Source organism: Thermobia domestica, chromosome 15, assembly GCF_964235325.1.
Source record: "Thermobia domestica chromosome 15, izTheDome1.hap1.1, whole genome shotgun sequence".
Classification (NCBI taxonomy): Eukaryota; Metazoa; Arthropoda; class Insecta; order Zygentoma; family Lepismatidae; genus Thermobia; species Thermobia domestica.
Window position 1 is genome coordinate 173,088,295 of NC_137468.1, and position 18,340 is coordinate 173,106,634.

At 33.2% G+C, this 18,340-nt stretch overlaps 1 protein-coding gene across 4 annotated transcripts in view; it reads right to left on the reverse strand.

The window, feature by feature from the left end:
• The window catches only part of LOC145671370 (DNA ligase 3-like), a 965,078-nt gene that overhangs the window by 291,219 nt on the left and 655,519 nt on the right, over positions 1 to 18,340 (reverse strand). For all 4 annotated transcript variants that reach the window (XM_081740441.1, XM_081740438.1, XM_081740439.1 and 1 more), the window contains exon 8: positions 15,801 to 15,948. In XM_081740441.1, coding sequence (XP_081596567.1) covers positions 15,801 to 15,948 — 148 coding nt within the window. The remainder of the gene's footprint in view (positions 1 to 15,800; positions 15,949 to 18,340) is intronic.

The window sequence follows — 18,340 nt, forward strand, 5'->3', positions numbered from 1 at the left end:
AAGCTTGTATTGAACTGTATGCTATGGAATAGTGAACAGCAAATTGTGTATTACGAATAGTAAAAAGCAAATTGTATATTACGAAGTCGTAAAACTTTCCATCATAAGATTAAAATTTTTATACAGAAATCTTAACTGCAAATTTCTTCAGAAAAGCAAATTTCGGAACAAGAGCAGATCAAAACCACAACGATTTCTGACCCAATGCTTATGACATATTGTAGTTGCCACTGTGTATATCCAAAATTCTTAAATTTATCCTGAACGAAGTTACATCTAAATGGATCGTTTTCTTCTTAACTTTTTGAGTCAATACAACTTAGCACTTCAACTGGTTTCAATGATTAGCTGAAATGAGCAGGTCAAAAATACGTCATAAACTTTTATTTTCCCTTCTAAGTAAGAAAGGACTGAAATCCTATTCTTTACGAGTAAATAAATAAAAATAAATAAATAAAATAACAAAGAAATAATCTTGATACGAAGTACAAAAATTTTTACTAATTACATTTTACATCGACCTGGCATTGCAAAACAGAATTACAGTCAACTTTATAGAAACACTGGAATCTTCTACTACAAAGTGAATCTATAGTGTAACCAAATGTTACGAAGGTGGTATTTCAAAAATGCCTCTGCCTTTTTTTTCTCTCATCATTGATTTATGCGAAGAAATATTTTTGTTTTCTTTGAAATTAATTGGAATTTTGGTAGTTTGATCTTACTGATTTTTACTTCAAATTTATTTAAATATTTCTTGCTTTTGTTAAAATTAAATTATGTGACATATAAGTTTAATCATATAATTTATACATCAAATTTAAGTATTATTAAGTTTGTATAATATATATATATAAAATCACATAATACATTTAAAAAATACATAATACATATACATATTATAATACATAACACATAATACATAAAAAAATCAAACTAAAAGAATTCTTATTTTTTGATCAGTTAAACCCATTACCAAGACGATCAAGATGCGTGACGGAAAAAATATTATTCCATCTCTCTTTTCAGTACATTCCACGAACAGACATTTTTGTTTCTTCTTTTTATGTTTTGACAGAGCGAGAAAAAGAGCAAGAGAAAGGGACTGTTTTGGATAATATAGGGAAACGATACATTTTCCAAGTTTTTTTTTAATATAAAAAAAGATCCTTTTTATAAAATAGAAGAGGGTTATTTAAGAAAATATTCCATAATAAAATGGTTTGATTTCTTTCCATTCTGCAGTTCAAGTCCCTCTGAAGAGCATGGCCGGGATAAAAAATGCTGTGTTTAAAAAAAAAAAGAAAAAATCAATGAAATCATTAATTTTGGAGTTTCGTAATTTAACATTTGCATTTCCTAACTTCATACATTACAAGATTATTTTTCTCCTGACGTTACAATCCGGTCAGTGAAGATGAAGTAGTAAAGATACTAGGGGGAGAGAACTTTTTTTTTTAGGAGTTTTGATTAAATATCCGCTTGGGAAAAAAATTGTGCTGTTACACAAACGTAAAAAAAAAAAAAAATCTAAGAAATCACGTGAATAAAAGACCCCTGCCCTCCCCCAAAAAAAGCGTTTGCAGGAAGGGTTTATTAAAGGAAACCAACGAAACTAAAATAGTGAAATTACACATACCTCTTTCTATTTAAAAATATTTCCTTTCAAAAATTAAATCAGAAAAAAAACTGTCAAATTATTTTGTAACAAATTAAAATAGCTTTTTGCAACAAAGACAAATAATCGGCTAAAGAAATGAAAGGGAAAACAAAAGAGAAGCGAAAAAGAATGGCAAAGGAAGAGTGACTTGTTTAAGGGTTCAACGAAGAAAAAGGAAGATGGATATTATATATATATATATATATATATATATATATATATATATATATAAATGCATTTTAACAAAACAAGGAACATTTAACTCAAATTCACGAAGAAATCAATAAATTCCCTATCAAAGCATTAAAGTCCCTATCTATTTCAAAGAAAAAAGGGAAACATTTTTCCATGAAAATCGATGGACTAAAAGAGAAAGACGGCGGAGGTATTGAACAGCTTTTAGTAGCTATACTATTGGTTTCAAGAAAATGAAACGAGATCTGCCAAGATTGTACCCTGTAGGCTAAAGGAGACCGTAATGGCGAGAATGAACGAAATGGAGAAACTGAGGGAAAAGAGAAGATTCCCGATAAAAACCTGCGAATACGGTGTTTGTCCACCACAAAATTTACTTAGCACGATCGAACCAAAGACTCCACGCACTAGAGTTAATTATCTACCGCTCAACCACCACAGTTCTTATAAGTTTACAAGATAAACTTATAATAAATATACTACTTTATAACACTGAGTTAGTATTTTATATAACCATGTATTACACATGTTACTTTTTTTCGTATGAATAGTAACTTTCATATACTATTCTTCCGAAAATTTCAATACCTACTTCTTAAAAATCGAATTTTTGCAACCTTACTTAGACTATTTTAATACTTTGGCTTCACAGCTTTTTAATTTCATCTACAGATAAGAAAACAGGAATTTCTAGGCAGGAGACAGGTAGTATATATATATATTCTTTTTTTTTTTTTTTTTTTTTAACAAGAACCCAATTAATTCTTCATGGAAACAAAGATATTTTTTAAATCCAGGGTTCCCACAGATTTTTGTAAACTGTTTTCCCTGACATTCTCAGATTTTCCCTGACAGGGTGTTTATTGAGTTTCAGTTTCAAAATTTCAGTATATTTCCAGTATATTCAGTATAATTATCAGCAAAATTCCAATACCTAATATAATGATTTTTTAAAAGTTCTGTAGAAATAATCACACTCTTGATGATTTCAGGTTTGTAATTGTTTTACCATCAAAAGAATATTTTATTTTTAATAAATTTAGTTAGCCTTGGTTTTTTTTTTAAATACAATGATTTTTTAACATTTCTAAAAGGGCCTCCCAACTCCCCTCACAGCCCTCCACTCCACCCATTGCTTTAAATGTCTAATTACAAAACGAATACAACTCTTGCTTTGCAAAAATTTACAATCTCAATGCATACAAAATTGTTTCTAAGACTATTAAAACAATTACAAAAAAAAAAAAAAAAAAAAAAAAAAAGTTGACATTTTTCCAGTGTGTGGATCAAAATTCTAGTATATTTCCAGTATTTCCAGTATCAGTAGACACCCTGCCTGAGAAAGTTTTATCTATTTCCCTGATAAAAGTTTAAGTTTTCCACTTTTTCTCAATCCTTTCGTTTAGTTAGACACCTAAACTAAATGTATGACACTAACTTCCTATGAAATACGTCAACCTAGGAAAATCCGTAACCAAATTATATACATATAGGGTTAATCATTTATAATGTCAAACCGTGATAACGGAGAAATCAAAAGACAGAGAAAAGCTAAGTTTTGCATGAAGCAACTGTAAGGAGGGGGACATCTTTGTACGTATTAAACAGAAATATACAACAAACAGTGTTGATAACACAACATAAAGTTATGTTTTTTCAAATGGAAATACGTCCGATTACTACATATTCCAAATTAACATGTCAAAAGAAAACTTAAAATACCACATTTATTACTCAGTGATGCAAACTAAGGATGTTATAGTATCACAAACACCCAAAGTTTGGAAGCCTCTAACGCACATACAGCACAACGGAGATGGACAGGATAAACACATGAAAAAATCAACAAAACACGTCAATATGTGAAAATATGGATCAGCCTCCAGAGAAATGCGATAATAAAATTCCTACTAATAAAAATAACCCACTTACACTCTTCCACCAAAATACACAAGGTTTTAATACAGATAAACAAGTCCAATTAACAGTACAGTTACATGATTTGCACAGAGATATTGATATTATATGTATAACAGAACATTGGCATAGAAATGATGAGATTGACTATATTGCAATTCCAAACTTTACCTGTGCAGCAAGATATTGTAGAACTAATTTATCAAGAGGTGCATCATGTATTTTTGTTAAGAATGAAATGAAAGTAAAAAAGTGCATTATGTTTGAAAAACTTAATGAAGAAAAACAGTTTGAATGTTGTGTAATAGAGATACCTTTGCAAAAAATATGTTATTTGTGTGTATAGGACGCCCGACAGTAACATTGAAATATTTATCAATAAGATGGATAAAATTTTGGCGTATTTTCATGTTAAAAAATACTTTCCAATTATTGTAGGTGATTTGAATGTAAATTTTCTAAGTGAAAAACTCAATGAAAACTTTGAATCTTTACTTCAAACATACAACTTAAATCCCACAATTAAATTACCTACAAGAATAACAAAAAACTCAGTATCTAACATTGACCAGATTTTAGTAAATCCATTAGTCATGAATTATGATTCAGAAGTTATAAATGCAGGTTTTTCAGATCATGAAGCACATATTGTAAAAGTAAACATTTTAAAACAAACACCTGCAACTATAGAGAAACCCAATGAAACACCTATAATGACGAGATGTTTTAGTTCAAATAATATTAGTTATTTTGTTTATTTGCTTAGCTTAGAGACGTGGGATGATATTTATGAACTAACCGACGTGAATGACGTATATGAGAAAATATATGATACTGTAAAACATAGTTTTGAAGTAGCATTTCCAATAAAAAATAATTTTAGTAAAATAAAGAAGAAAAACATAAAATGGATTACACCTGAAATCTTAAAAGCAAACATGGTAAACATACAACTAAATAAAACTAGGAAGCGTTACCCTACCGGGATGAATGAATTAATTTACAGACAACACAAAACTAGTTATAAAAAATTGTTGAAGATAGCGAAACAAAATTATAACAGTAGGAAAATTCTTCAGTCACACAATAAAACAAAGGCAATGTGGAAAATAATTAAAGAAGAGCTCAACATGCAAATACGTAGTACCCATATAAATAGCATAATTTATGAGGGCGTGAACATGACAAATCCAAAGGACATAGCAACGTCTTTTAATAAATATTTCACAAATGTAGGGCAAACTCTTATTAAAAACAAAGGAACTAGTAAAACTAACTTATCGGAACTTAAAATTAAAAAATGTGATAAATCTACATTCTTGAAACCAGTGACCGAGAGTGAAATAATCATCATAATAAAACAAATGAAAAATTCGAGTTCGGCTGGGTCGGACGAATTATCTAACAATTTAGTAAAAAGTTGTTACAAATATTTAGTTAAACCATTATGTTATCTCTCAAATATTTCAATCGCCACAGGAACCTTTCCTGATAAACTAAAGATTGCTAAAGTTAAACCTTTGCACAAAAAAGGTAAACGCAATGAAATAGAAAACTATAGACCGATATCATTGCTACCCATTATAGGTAAAATTATGGAAAAAATAATGTTCAATCGGGTTATGGATTTCATTAATAAATATTCTATTATATCCAACGCACAACATGGTTTCTTGAAAGGTAAATCTACTGGGAGAGCAATTTTTCATTTTCTAGAAAACTGCAGAAAGTTACTGGATGACAAAAAATTATCTATAGGAATATTTTTAGATCTAACAAAAGCCTTCGATTTAGTAAATCATCATATATTGCTAGAAAAACTTAGTTGCTATGGTATTAGAGGCTTAGCAAATAAATGGTTTGAATCATACCTCAAAGATCGGAAACAAGTAACTGAAATCACAGGAATAGTTAAAAATAAAATTCAAAAATGTGTGTCAAGTGAAGAAATTATTAATCGTGGAGTACCACAAGGATCAATTCTAGGACCACTTCTCTTTCTTCTTTATATAAATGATCTTTCTGAAAGTATTAATAGTTCATGTGTGACTTTATATGCAGATGATACAAACCTAATAGTTAGTGGAAAAGATGAATGCGAATTAGCTTTAAACTGCCAAACGGCAATGAACCAACTTTCAAGTTGGATGAATAAAAATGACCTAATCATTAATGTAAATAAAACATGTGTCTTAAATTTTAACAATGGTAAAAGTAATCAAGCCAATGCAATAATAAAAATAAATAATAAAACAGTTAAATATGTAGAAACTGCTACCTTTCTCGGAGTTAAAATATCTAATAATTTCAACTGGGAACCACATATAGAACATGTAAGAAGTAAGCTAAGCAAACTATGCTATGCAATTAGATGTGTAAGAGATAAGATTAATGTAAAAACAGCTAAGTGTATATATTACTCAAATTTTCATTCTACAATAAAATATGGCTTGATGTTCTGGGGAAATGCACCTAAAAGTATTGCTATCTTTAGACTACAGAAGAAAGTAGTAAGAATACTTGCAGGAGTAAAATGGAACTCTTCTTGCAGAAATATTTTTAAGGAACTTGGAATAATGACTCTTCCCTCAATGTATTTGTTCGAAATATTAATGTATTTGAAAAAACATAGTAGTGAATTTATTGTTAACAAAGACATTCACAGTTATAACACAAGAAGTAAAGACGACATTCACTTGCATGCACATAGGACAAATATATACAATAAATCAGTTACGCACAAAGGTACTCTATTATACAATCTACTTCCATCATGTATAAAAAATCAGGTCTCTGTCAACAGCTTTAGATCCAAACTGAAAAGGTACTTGATAGAACATTGCTTTTACTCGGTTGAATATGTAGAAAATAATTCGTATACGTAAAATTAAATGTATAGTAAGTAAATTAGTGAAACCATAAGAATCTATATGTAATAATAGTATGTATGTTTATGTATACTGGTATATATATATAAATGACATGTCCAATTTCGTTGTATGACGATGAACGGATGCAATAAATTATGATTATGATTATGATTAAAGTACCTTAGCGTTGGATACCATGGTCATGGTATAACTTGTTTCGAATGAATAGGAACAAGGTTACTAGGGTTTTAAAATTTGTTTTTTGAAAATGCTTCATTTAGAAAAAATGCTTGGATAAATATCGTATATAGTTACTTGTATGATTTGCAATCGACGTAAAAAAATTTTTGCCATTTACGGCAATTCGATGTCTCAAACTGTTCTGGAGATATGATAAACATTGATAAAGTTTACAATATTGCTTACTGGCGTATTTATGGAAAGTATTTAAAATAATTGTGGTTTTCTTTCTCTTTTATAACATGATAACAATACAGATGGTGATCAGAAAAATGGAAACACCAGAACGAAATTGCAACTTACCAGATTAATATGGTGTCGGGCCACCTTTCGCCTTTAGAAAAGGCCAGCTGTGTGAGTGGGTGCATTATCATCCTGGAAGATGGCGTCATTGTCCAGGAACAACATCCGGACCATAGGATGCAAGTGGTCTCCTAAAATTGCGACATAATCGTTGGCAGTGATTCGTCCGCTAAGTGTGACCACAGGACCCAACGAAATCCATGATATGGCGGCCCACAGCATCACCGAGCCGCCACCATGTTTCACAGTTGGGCGGAGACACTGCAGATCATAAGCTTCTTTGGGCGTTCTCCACACATAAACACGGCCCGTGGTTGGGAATAGGGTGAAGGATGACTCATCCGACCATATCACACGTTTTCAGTCCTCAACGGTCCAAGTTGCATGGTCGCGGTACCATTTGCGGCTTGCGAAAGCGTTATGGTCCCTGATGACGGTTTCGCCCGTGCAACACGACCCCGTAAGTTCATGTCATGTAATTCGCGGCGGACTGTGATTGTCGAAACAGGGTGGGGGAGGTGCTGATTGAGTTCCGCCGTCACTTGCTCCGCAGTAGCACGACGGTTCTGCGTGACAATGCGCTTTAATACCCGGCGTGACCTGTCACTCATGATTTTCTTCCGCCCACTGTTCCGCTTCCCCGATGTGGTTTTCCCGTGTGTTGTGTAGGCCGTCATCACCTTCGACACTGTCCCACGCGACACACCTAACACAGTAGCCACTGCCGTCACACTCACTCCACATAACCGCGCACCAACAATTTGCACTCTTTGAAAATCTGACAGGTCTCCAATTTTACACTACCTCCGTCTGCTGCAGCCACTGGACACTGCTGTTCCACTGCGCCTGACGTAGTATGGAGACCGACCTAACACACCACCACCAGCGGTCCGGCGCTGCGGGCGCCACGACACCACTGCCAACCCATATATCTGACGTGTTGCCAACTACAGGTGTTTCCATTTTTCTGATCACCATCTGTAGTTTTTAGCAGCTTCAATTACGACAAGTTCTCGCAATTACATGATTTAAACAATGTTGTAAACTTCAGCAATGCTTTTCATATCTTCGGAACGATTTGAGACATCGAAGTGCTGTAAACGGCAAAATGATTTTTTTTTTTTTTAACCAATTACAAACCATACAAGTAAATAGATATAATATTTATCTAACCATGTTTTTGAAATAAAAGCTTTTGAAGAAAATTAAATTTTCAAGCTCTTGTAACTTTGTTCCTATTCATTCGAAAGCCATACCATGATCATGGTATCCAACGCCAAGGTACTCTCGATGTTCATTATTCTGTCCATCTCCGTTGTGTTGTATGTGTGATACAGCCTTCCAAACTTCGAATGTTTGTAGTATTATAACATCCTTAGTTTGCAACACTGAATAACAAATACGGCATTTTAAGCTTCCGTTCGACTTGTTGATTTGAAAAATGTAATAATCTGACGTAGTGCCATTAAAAAAGCTTTATGTTGGGTTGGTAACACTGCTGTGTGTTTCCGTTTAATACGTGCAAAGATGTCCCATTCCTTGTAGCTGCTTCGTGCAAAGTATCGCTTTTCTCCCCCTTATGGTGGTTTCTCCGATATCACGGTTTGACATTATAAATGATGCATTCTGTATATATATATATATATATATATATATATATATATATATATGTCTACGCGATACGGAATTGTACATGAAGACTACCAGCTGTTAAGGAGTTTCACGGTCCAATTCCAAAGGGGATCTTGATAAAATTTATATGGACCCTGCAAGAAAGTATTATTCTTTGAAACAAAACAAATCAAAAAATCGAAATCGGTATATTTGTATTGGGATCATGAGTGAGCATGCACGCCATGAAATCTGTTCATTAAGATAGTAACATGATCAACCATTGAGAAGTTTCACGGTCTAGGTCTGATGACTATCATCAGGTCCTAACGAAATTTATATTAAGCTACCGCGATCCTAATGAAATTTATATTAAGCTACCGCGATCCTAATGAAATTTATTTGCAACATATTTTTTCAATCTAAAAGAAAATTAAAAAAAAAATGAACCTATGTCGAAATTATGCATGATCGTACACAGAATTGAAGGGCATAAGGAAAACAATGGTAACCCTCACTTTAAAAACAAATGAGCTGGTTTTAGAAAAACACTCCTGTGAGCTGAATAGTGGAAGCAACAGCATATTCAGCATACCATGTATCAGCAAATCCTTCAGTTATGGTATGAACACTACTAGCTGCTGAACTACTAGCGTGGTTTAACTTCCAAGACTATTGTTAAATCCTTATGAAATTTTCGTGGAAAAGAATAATCTTTCAAACAAAAGCAGAATCATTAAAATTGGTGCACCCGTGTCCAAGTTATGCTTGAACATATGCATATTAAATTTGATTAAGTGTGGTTTTCAAACCGTACTGTTCAGGTGTTTCATGGCCATTATATCTTAACGAAATTTACATGCTAAATATGCATCAAACTCAGTTACCCCTGGTAACCTTAAAATTGCAATCTGGCCTGGACTAGTAATACTTATTACATACCTCGGTCAACGTAATCTCTGATTGGGAACATAATATGTTAAAAAGCAAGAAAAAAATAGAGAAAAAATCCAACGAAGATTTCTCACGGTTCATAGTCTCCTAAAAATATTTTCAACTAATTGCAATGGAAAATGTAAGGAGTTGATAAATGTTTTAGGTTAATAATACACACAAAACAGTTTGAAAAATAATAATAAATTTGCAATTCTGAATGTAGTATTATTCGTTTGGCTTTCTGCCATTACGCTTTGGAATTCATAAAATATTATTGTTCCCATCCACTTTTTGTGCCTTAACAGTTTGCAGGCGACAAACATCTGATTCGCTTGGCTGATTTCTTGAATACAAAGTACATTGTTCATTGTAATAATAATAATAACGATGATATTATTATTATTATTATTATTATTATTATTATTATTATTATTATTATTATTATTATTATTATTATTATTATTATTATTATTATTATTATTATTATTATTATTATTATTGCAGAATGCTTTAGCTACTGTGTTTCTCACAAAATGAGAAATGTTACGAACAAATAAGTGCTGGTTAAAATGCATTGTACACTCGGGTAATAATCATGTAATCGGTTATAAGATTCAAGATGCTGTAGCTCAACTAATTTCAGAGTTAAGAGCCTAAAAATAAATCATGGCACAATACTCTTGATACAACTTAATGCATCTCTAACTTATATTATTCTATACCATTGCATTGATTGATATCTAAATCCCAACTAACCTTACTTCAAAGTTACCTTCATTATCGAGAATGACTACTTTGTTTTCCTGATATTAAGGAACTTTTCAATACTTTCACTGATTTTCCATGACAAAAGTCAAATTCTCTGACAATCACTGATTTTCCAGGTTTGTAGAAACCCTGTTATTATTTGAATATTATTTCATAAAATATTTGTTATAATATTCCAATATCATGTAATACTGTATGCTAATTGTAAAATAATGTTCTGACAAGTTTCAATAGCGTCGTATTTTCAGCAGTAAAGCACAAAAGGCATTTATCATTTTTTTAAATCCAATTTATTTTTCACACAAAATTTTGGAAGCGATGAATGTTGAGAACAAAGCCTGTAGACCTGTAGAGTTGGAACCACTTGAGTCAAATGAGTAGACACCAAATCATTAGTTATCCACATAGAGGCCTCACAGAGGTTTCAACGAAGTGTCCGACAGTCAGTCTTTCTCTCTATTACATATTCCTTTGAAAGAAAAAGGATTATTTCACGAATATCCCGGCAACAAATTTCCAAGAATTAGTAGTTTAGACAGAATTGTATGTTATTGGAACTTTGTCCTTCTCAAGTAGTGTCATAAAATCAACGCGACAGTTAATAAGTATCATGGAATTCCTGTGAGAAATTATTTTTCAGTTCTAGGTCCCAACGTTTTACGGTTAAGTCTATTGGCTAAACAAGACAGGTAATTAACAAGAGGGAATGATTATGATAGAATTTTGGAAAATGAATGTGATAAAAAAAAGGGAAGAAAGCCGAGAAATCCTAGTATATAATGTTGTGCACAATAAACATACATAATCTGGATTGAACTAGTACCCCTCACATAAAAAATAAACACTCAATCCGGAAGCCACAGTGTGCCCCGTGGAATTGTTGTGTTAAAAGTATTTATCAGCTCAGAATTATTTATGGTGGTTCATTCTGTGGAAAAGAAAGGAGTAACCAAAGAATTGCCTGACTTGGAAAACAAATAGCTGGAAAAGAGTTTTCTTTCTTCGAAATTACTTTTCTAAGTCTGAAAATAATAAAAGATTTAGAGTACTAGGCTCAAAGTAACACACTTCGTTACGACTTTTCTCTTCTACTGTACACTACACATACTATACATGTTCAGAGAAAAGTTTCTATTATTCATAAGTATTCCCAATTTCTAGGAAGACCGGGCGTTGAAAATCAGTGGGAGTCAGTGTTCGAAGTGGGGAAAAAAAGCAGAGGCGGTATGTTTTATTAGGATTTTGACTCAACATACCGGCTATTTAAATATTATCTTGATCACTGAAAAACTAGAGACGGTATGTTCTCATTACTGAAAAACCAGAGGCGGTATGCAGGCACGTAGCCAGGATTTCGTGAAAGGGGGGGGGGGATCCGCGACATGAAATACTGTGGTCATCACAGCAGCAGGGGCTCGATCATTCTAAACAATTTTACTGGAACATATATTGGTTCGTTTAGCCAAGATTTCGTAACGGGTGGGGGTGGTGGGTGTGACATGAAATTCTGAAGGCCCAGGAGCTCGATCAATCTAAACTACTTTACTATCAACATATAGTGGTTTGTGAGGATATGTTGGTAAGTATTTTAATAAACTATGAAGAAATGTCGAGTTTTTTTATTAAAAAAAAACGTATTGAAAAAGATTATACAATATTTACATCCTTCCTCTGTTTATTCAAATATAACAATTTTCTTTTCATTATGACCTCAACTATTATAAAAAGTACATACTTAATAATGTCTTGTAAAATATTTTGCAATATCTGCGTTCCTTTTTCTGTTGAATCAAATGTTAAGAGAACTTTCTTTCCACATATATTTTTGTTTTTATTATTCCGTCAACTACTGTTTGTTTCAAATGACAGGTAAAAGGAGTAGTAGAAAATTGTTTTTGAAATAACATGTTTGATATTGCAAGGATGTGATGTCCACGCTGTTACACAACGGCACTATGCTTTCAGAAGCTTGAAATTTCCCTGACTAGTTGCAGAAATTCTGAGAATTCCGCAACTTTTCTAGAAATTTCAAATTCCCTGACTCTTCCAGAATATCTCGCTCACCTCGCAACATGTATTGCAAGTAATACAAATTTCCTCATAAGAAAGAGTAACCAAAAGCTTCCTGTAATTTATTTTTAACGCTGATCCTTCTTTTTCTCACTTCATTTTGTTTCATCCTTCCCTATTTTTTTTTCATTTCTGGTCTCGAAGGGGGGGGGAGGTCCGGACCACCGCCTTGGCTACGTGCCTGCGATATGGCACACCACCACATATCGTCGCACTTTGACCACTGGTGGGGATAGTCTAACACACAGTTTACGACTAGTGTATGGAAAATCACCTACGCTTAGTGGGGTTTACGGGAATCTTCAAGAAAATTTTGAAAACTGACCCTCCCGAAATGTGCTGTTTTAGGTGTTTTGAGTGAAATCAAAGTTCTTTTCTGTGTATGTATCTTTTTTCCAAATGGAAAATACATATTGAATGAGAGTACGGTGGCGTAACAAGAAGACGTTTTAGGGTTCTAATCTACGGTATAAGGCTCTCGTCACACCATTCTGAACGCCTGCTATTTGTTATTGAAGAAGTGTGAAGATTTTAACAGAAAATAGCACGGAGAAACGTTCGTTCAATTCGTAATTTAAAAAGAAATCGTTGTTTCGTCGAGAAAAAAATTACAGTAAAAAGGATTCTGCCACTTTTGATTTTCAGTAACACAATTTCGGAATTTTATGTGGTTTCTTCTTTGGTAAAGTTTCTTTTCCAATTTTATATACCCCTTCTCCGCTCACGAAAATATCGGACTGTACTATTATTTACGAAATACAGCGAGATATTAGAATTTATTTTTGCTTAATTTTTGTTTTCTTCTTTTTTCTCTTATTTTTCTTCCTTTTTTTGTGGGTATGCTCAGCATCCCCACAAAAATTATGGAGTACTTGAGTACCTGAGCACCTCTAGAGTCGGCGTTCTTATCAATCTTTGAGAAGAAAGGGGAACTACTGCATGAAAAACACAAATACAATTCTCCGTTATTCGGAGTCAAAGTAATTTTCAGCTTTTGTACTGTACAGCCAGTGACAAAAGTTCTTTCCGTTTGACGAAATTAATTTCTAAAATAACTTCAAAATAAAAGGACAATTTGAGTACAGTTTTCAGTAAATTAAAAAGAAGGTAATTTTCTGTACGTCCCAGCCATACCACCGTTATTCCCAAACGAAAAGAACTTCTATCGCTGACTGTACAAGCACCGTTTAAGAAGACTTAAGTATATGGAAATATGTGTAAAATTCTTGAAGCGTATATTTCCCCTTATTGAGAACATGCACCCGTTTAATTCACTTCTGATTATTTGCGGATTTTATTTTACTTTTTAATCCAGAATGATACACTTCCCAAATTTTGTCTTTTGTCTTACAGTTATTTCTGAAAAAGCAAGCTAGATCAAAATTTTCCGTGGACACTCAAATACATTCACGACTAATAATATAATAAGGAATGCTTCTGTGCACCTTCTAATAAATAAATAAAGAATACTGATCAACGCTGTGCTTCAAAGTTTATTCTCAATATTAGGTCAATAGACTAAGGCTCTCTTCGTCAGTTGGATGTCAAAAACCCAGCAGGTATCGATGAATTCACCTGATACAGCACATGTTTTTCTCTAACAGAAAGGATTGAATTTAAGGTAGTTCAAATAGTCTTATCTAATTCTCGAATTAGTTACAAAACATTGATATAAAAAGAATACTTTGGGCAGATTCAGGAAAAGGCATTTAGTACTCATAATTCAACAAGAAGGTTGCAATTAAGTCTGACTGACTTCCAGTTATGGCCTGAATTGACATCCAATTTGAATAAAGTTTCTACGAAATATTATTTTTTAGACTGGTTTTAAATCTTCAATAAATATCAAAAATATTTTGTTAATAATGCAGTTCACGTTTGAGTTTATTGTGCTATGTGTAATTTTCGATGAAATTTACATTATATTCTAGAGTTTCGCATGGGGTATATGAAACGAGAATAAAGAAGCATACTAGAGGTGCTAAGAATGAAGATTTGGGTCGACTTCAACTTGTCAAAACACCTATCCTATTCGTAACATACGTAAAAGTGCATCAGATTGAAAGAAACGTTTTTGAGTAATTTATATAAGAAAAAAATCCAAAGTTGAATCAAGATAAAGCTAATCTAGACAAAGATTGAGATTTGTCCTTAATAGCTTTATTTAAAAGTATGAGTTTCATAATAATTGAATTTTATATATAAGTAGACTGCACTACTGTTTTTAGTTTTCCTGAGAAAAGCTGTATAAAAGCAATAACTGTCTGTATAGTTTGGATCTAGTAACAACTCGTACGACACAATTTTCATAACATTTGATTTACTTCAGTTTTATATCGAGTTATTGTGAGTAACATATACGACCTTAATTTTTAATAACCTGTTCTATATTTTGGTGTGTTCTTTATGATAGTAACTGCTGACCACCTGCTTTGAACTACCTTAAATTCAGCATTTTAGAGCAGTCATTTCCATCTTATCGATGCGTGGTGTAGGAGTGTTATTTTGCAATCGGAGAAAAGCAGAGAAACACAATGAGGAAAAGGGGGATGAATAGAGGGAATGACGTCAGAGAAGCAGTGTTAGCAGTTGTACGCGCAGTCATGGATCCACGAATAATATACTTAAAAAACCATTGACTAAGCTGCTGAAGTTCTTCTTGGTAAACCACTTGCTGTCTTTTGTCAACATCCAAGCTACTTTCTCCTCATTACTAAGAAGAAACGCATCAAACTGTGACGTCCCAGAGCATTCAGTTGAAAATGACTGTGTTACAGGAAGACGTGTATTATATTATGCAAATTCATCAACATCATGGACACCGTGGTCTAGTTGTTAGACCGTTGGACTCATGAACGTAGTCCTGGGTTCGATTCTCGAAGATGATTCCCAATTTCGGTGTCCACCCAACGTCGTGAGGCAAACTGGGGAGCCACGTGGTCTAGAAAGCTCCTGATGCGCCTGTTAGCGACAGGACGACGCAGTACTGACCACGTGTTCGTAGCTGGGCTTGACGACGTAGTTCAGCCGGTCGCTAATAGATGGTGTTGAAGCCGTTCAGGCCCACAAAGGGCTGTCACACTAAGTGGTTTGGTTTTTATCAACATTTATTTCTGTTTACCAACATCCGGTTGACAAAGAGAGTAGCAGACTCCCAAAATACCTGAATTAAATGTTGCTGTCGCTGCATTGATGAGTGTTCCATTTATGGACGATTAATAGTTACTTACCAACATTGGTAGTACTGGAGTCATCAATTGAAGAGTAATTTGTAAATCTTTCGTATCTTTCTTCTTCTTTACGACTTGGGATATTACAGCATCAAGGTCACGGGACGTTTGGAAGGCTTTGTATGCATCTGGATGGATCGCATCAAGGCTTCAATGTTTGAAAAAAAAAAATAATAATAATAATAATAATAATAATAATAAAATAAGTATAAGAACGAGGATTTAAACAAATAAACTAAATTTTAGAAGACTTCTTTTACAAAAAAACTAATGAAATAAAGAACAAAGATTAACAAGTATGAAAATACTTCCAAATATTTTATATTATATACAGTATATATATATATATATATATATATATATATATATATATATATATATATATATATATAATTTTATTCAAAAATATGGTTAACCCAAAGAAATTTTAAAGAGAAAAAGATTTGATTATAGATTGGAAGTAATTACAAATACAATTAATTTTAACCCTTTACGCTATTATCTCTATTTCCTCTTCGCAGATTCAAGCTAATAAAGTGAGATTGAACTTTACTCTCTCTATTACTTATTAAGATATGCTACGTACAGTGGCGTATTTACGATTTTGTTTTGGGGGGGTCTTTGCTAACTTTATTCCTGAAAATATGAACATTCTGCAAAATACTTCATTTACTTATAGTAAATTAAATTTAGGGGGACTTAAATACGCCACTGGCTACATACTAGTTGCAAACTAATATAGTTCATGTAAAACGATACCAGGGTAAAAGAGAAGTTTTTAAAATATAAGTTTTATTGGTTTCTAGAAACTGGTTTGCGTAAGTACTTATAAACTGAAGTGTTACGTAAACACGAATCGTGTTAAATACTGAAGCATAATAAAAAGTTACTATCATCCATAAAGTATTCTTAGAACTTCGCAGGATTTGAAAGAGTTATGAATTCCAAATGGCGAATCGTGCAAAATGTAAACAATTCAAAACCTGACGTTATATATATATATATATATATATTTAAATATAGGAATTGACAGCCCTGTAACTTCAATGTCTCAGGAGCAAGGAGTCAGTTGATTACAAGGAAGCGACAGTTCAGGAAAATTGCTGCTGAATTTGATTCTATGTTGCAGTAATGCGCAGAATGTTCCAAAAAGACAAATGAACGATATTTCGAAAGATACGAAACATTAGAAATGAAATAAACTGGAAAAATTTCTAATTTAACACGTAAGAGTATAGCTGCAGCCAGGGTGGAAGAGCAAGTGTGCTCAAAAACCATACTCACTCCTCAAATAAATGATAAATAAAAACTGTTACACGACAGGCTGCAGGGTTAGGAATTACATAAAAGCCAGTACAACATAGAAAACAATGTGTAAACACTTAGTGCCAAAGTGTACAAGATAATAGCGCAAGACAAACGAAAAAGGCTTTGAAATTTTCCGAAACAACGCCCAATCGGGTACAAAAGGGTTATCGGAACGCTTAGTGTGTTTTTGGATGCTTACTTTTTGTATTGTGTGAAATAAATAGACATAAATAACTAGAATTTGGTGACAGGAGCTTCCATATGAGTTGGAAACTTATGAACGGAATATCTCAAAAAGGCAACATGCGATGTATCATTTTCATGTATCATTCAGTAGGTTCATTCTTATAATGACTACCAAAGTGAATAGAATACATATTACCAAATATTAAGTATGCATGTCAGTTTCCAGCGTTTTTAATTGAGAATAAGAATTACATTTTTAAGCAACAAAATACAAAAAAGCATTGAAGTATTTTCTTTGAGGATCACCTTACTCAAAGAAGAACTATGGTGATTAAGTTGTGGATGTAATTTTTGTTATGATCGATGTTTACAAAGCGCTGACCAGAAAGCATATGCTATAAGGATCTCGTAGAAGATGATTTGAAGAACCAAGATCAGATGAATATGCCGCATGTAGAACAACTTTCAAACCTAGGTTGAAGACTGTTTCCTTTGTTGACAAAACAACATGTCGACGACCACTGTCATGCAGCAGTATGACCTGTCGCATTTTTTTTATCAGTAAAATATAGTTTCTTCTAGATTTTTTTCTCAAATGGACAATAACTGCTATAGTGTTCGGTACTGATGGTTGCAACAGCTTCAGTAACTCCTAATAGAGCAATGCCCTTCTTATCCCACCAGATGCACTACAAAATGTTTTGCCATGGACACACCTTTTAGCGACGGAAGTTGACGGCTGACCAGAATTTCCCTGATTTTCGGTGTTACGGTTATCGTAGTAAATTCATTTTTCATCTTCTCTTAGGGGGGGGGGGCGGTGGCTCAGTGTTAGAGCGTTCACCTCTGGTGCTTGGGGTCCCAGGTTCGATCCCAGCCCCCGCCAAGTAAACTTTGTGGTGGACAAACACCGTATGCGTGGGTTTTTTCGGAGTTCTCCCGTTTCCTCCCACTTTCTTCATTTCACCATTCCATTCATTACTTATCATCACCGTCTCCTTTAGCCTAACCGGCATAATCGTGGGACGTAAAACTCAAAGATTTCA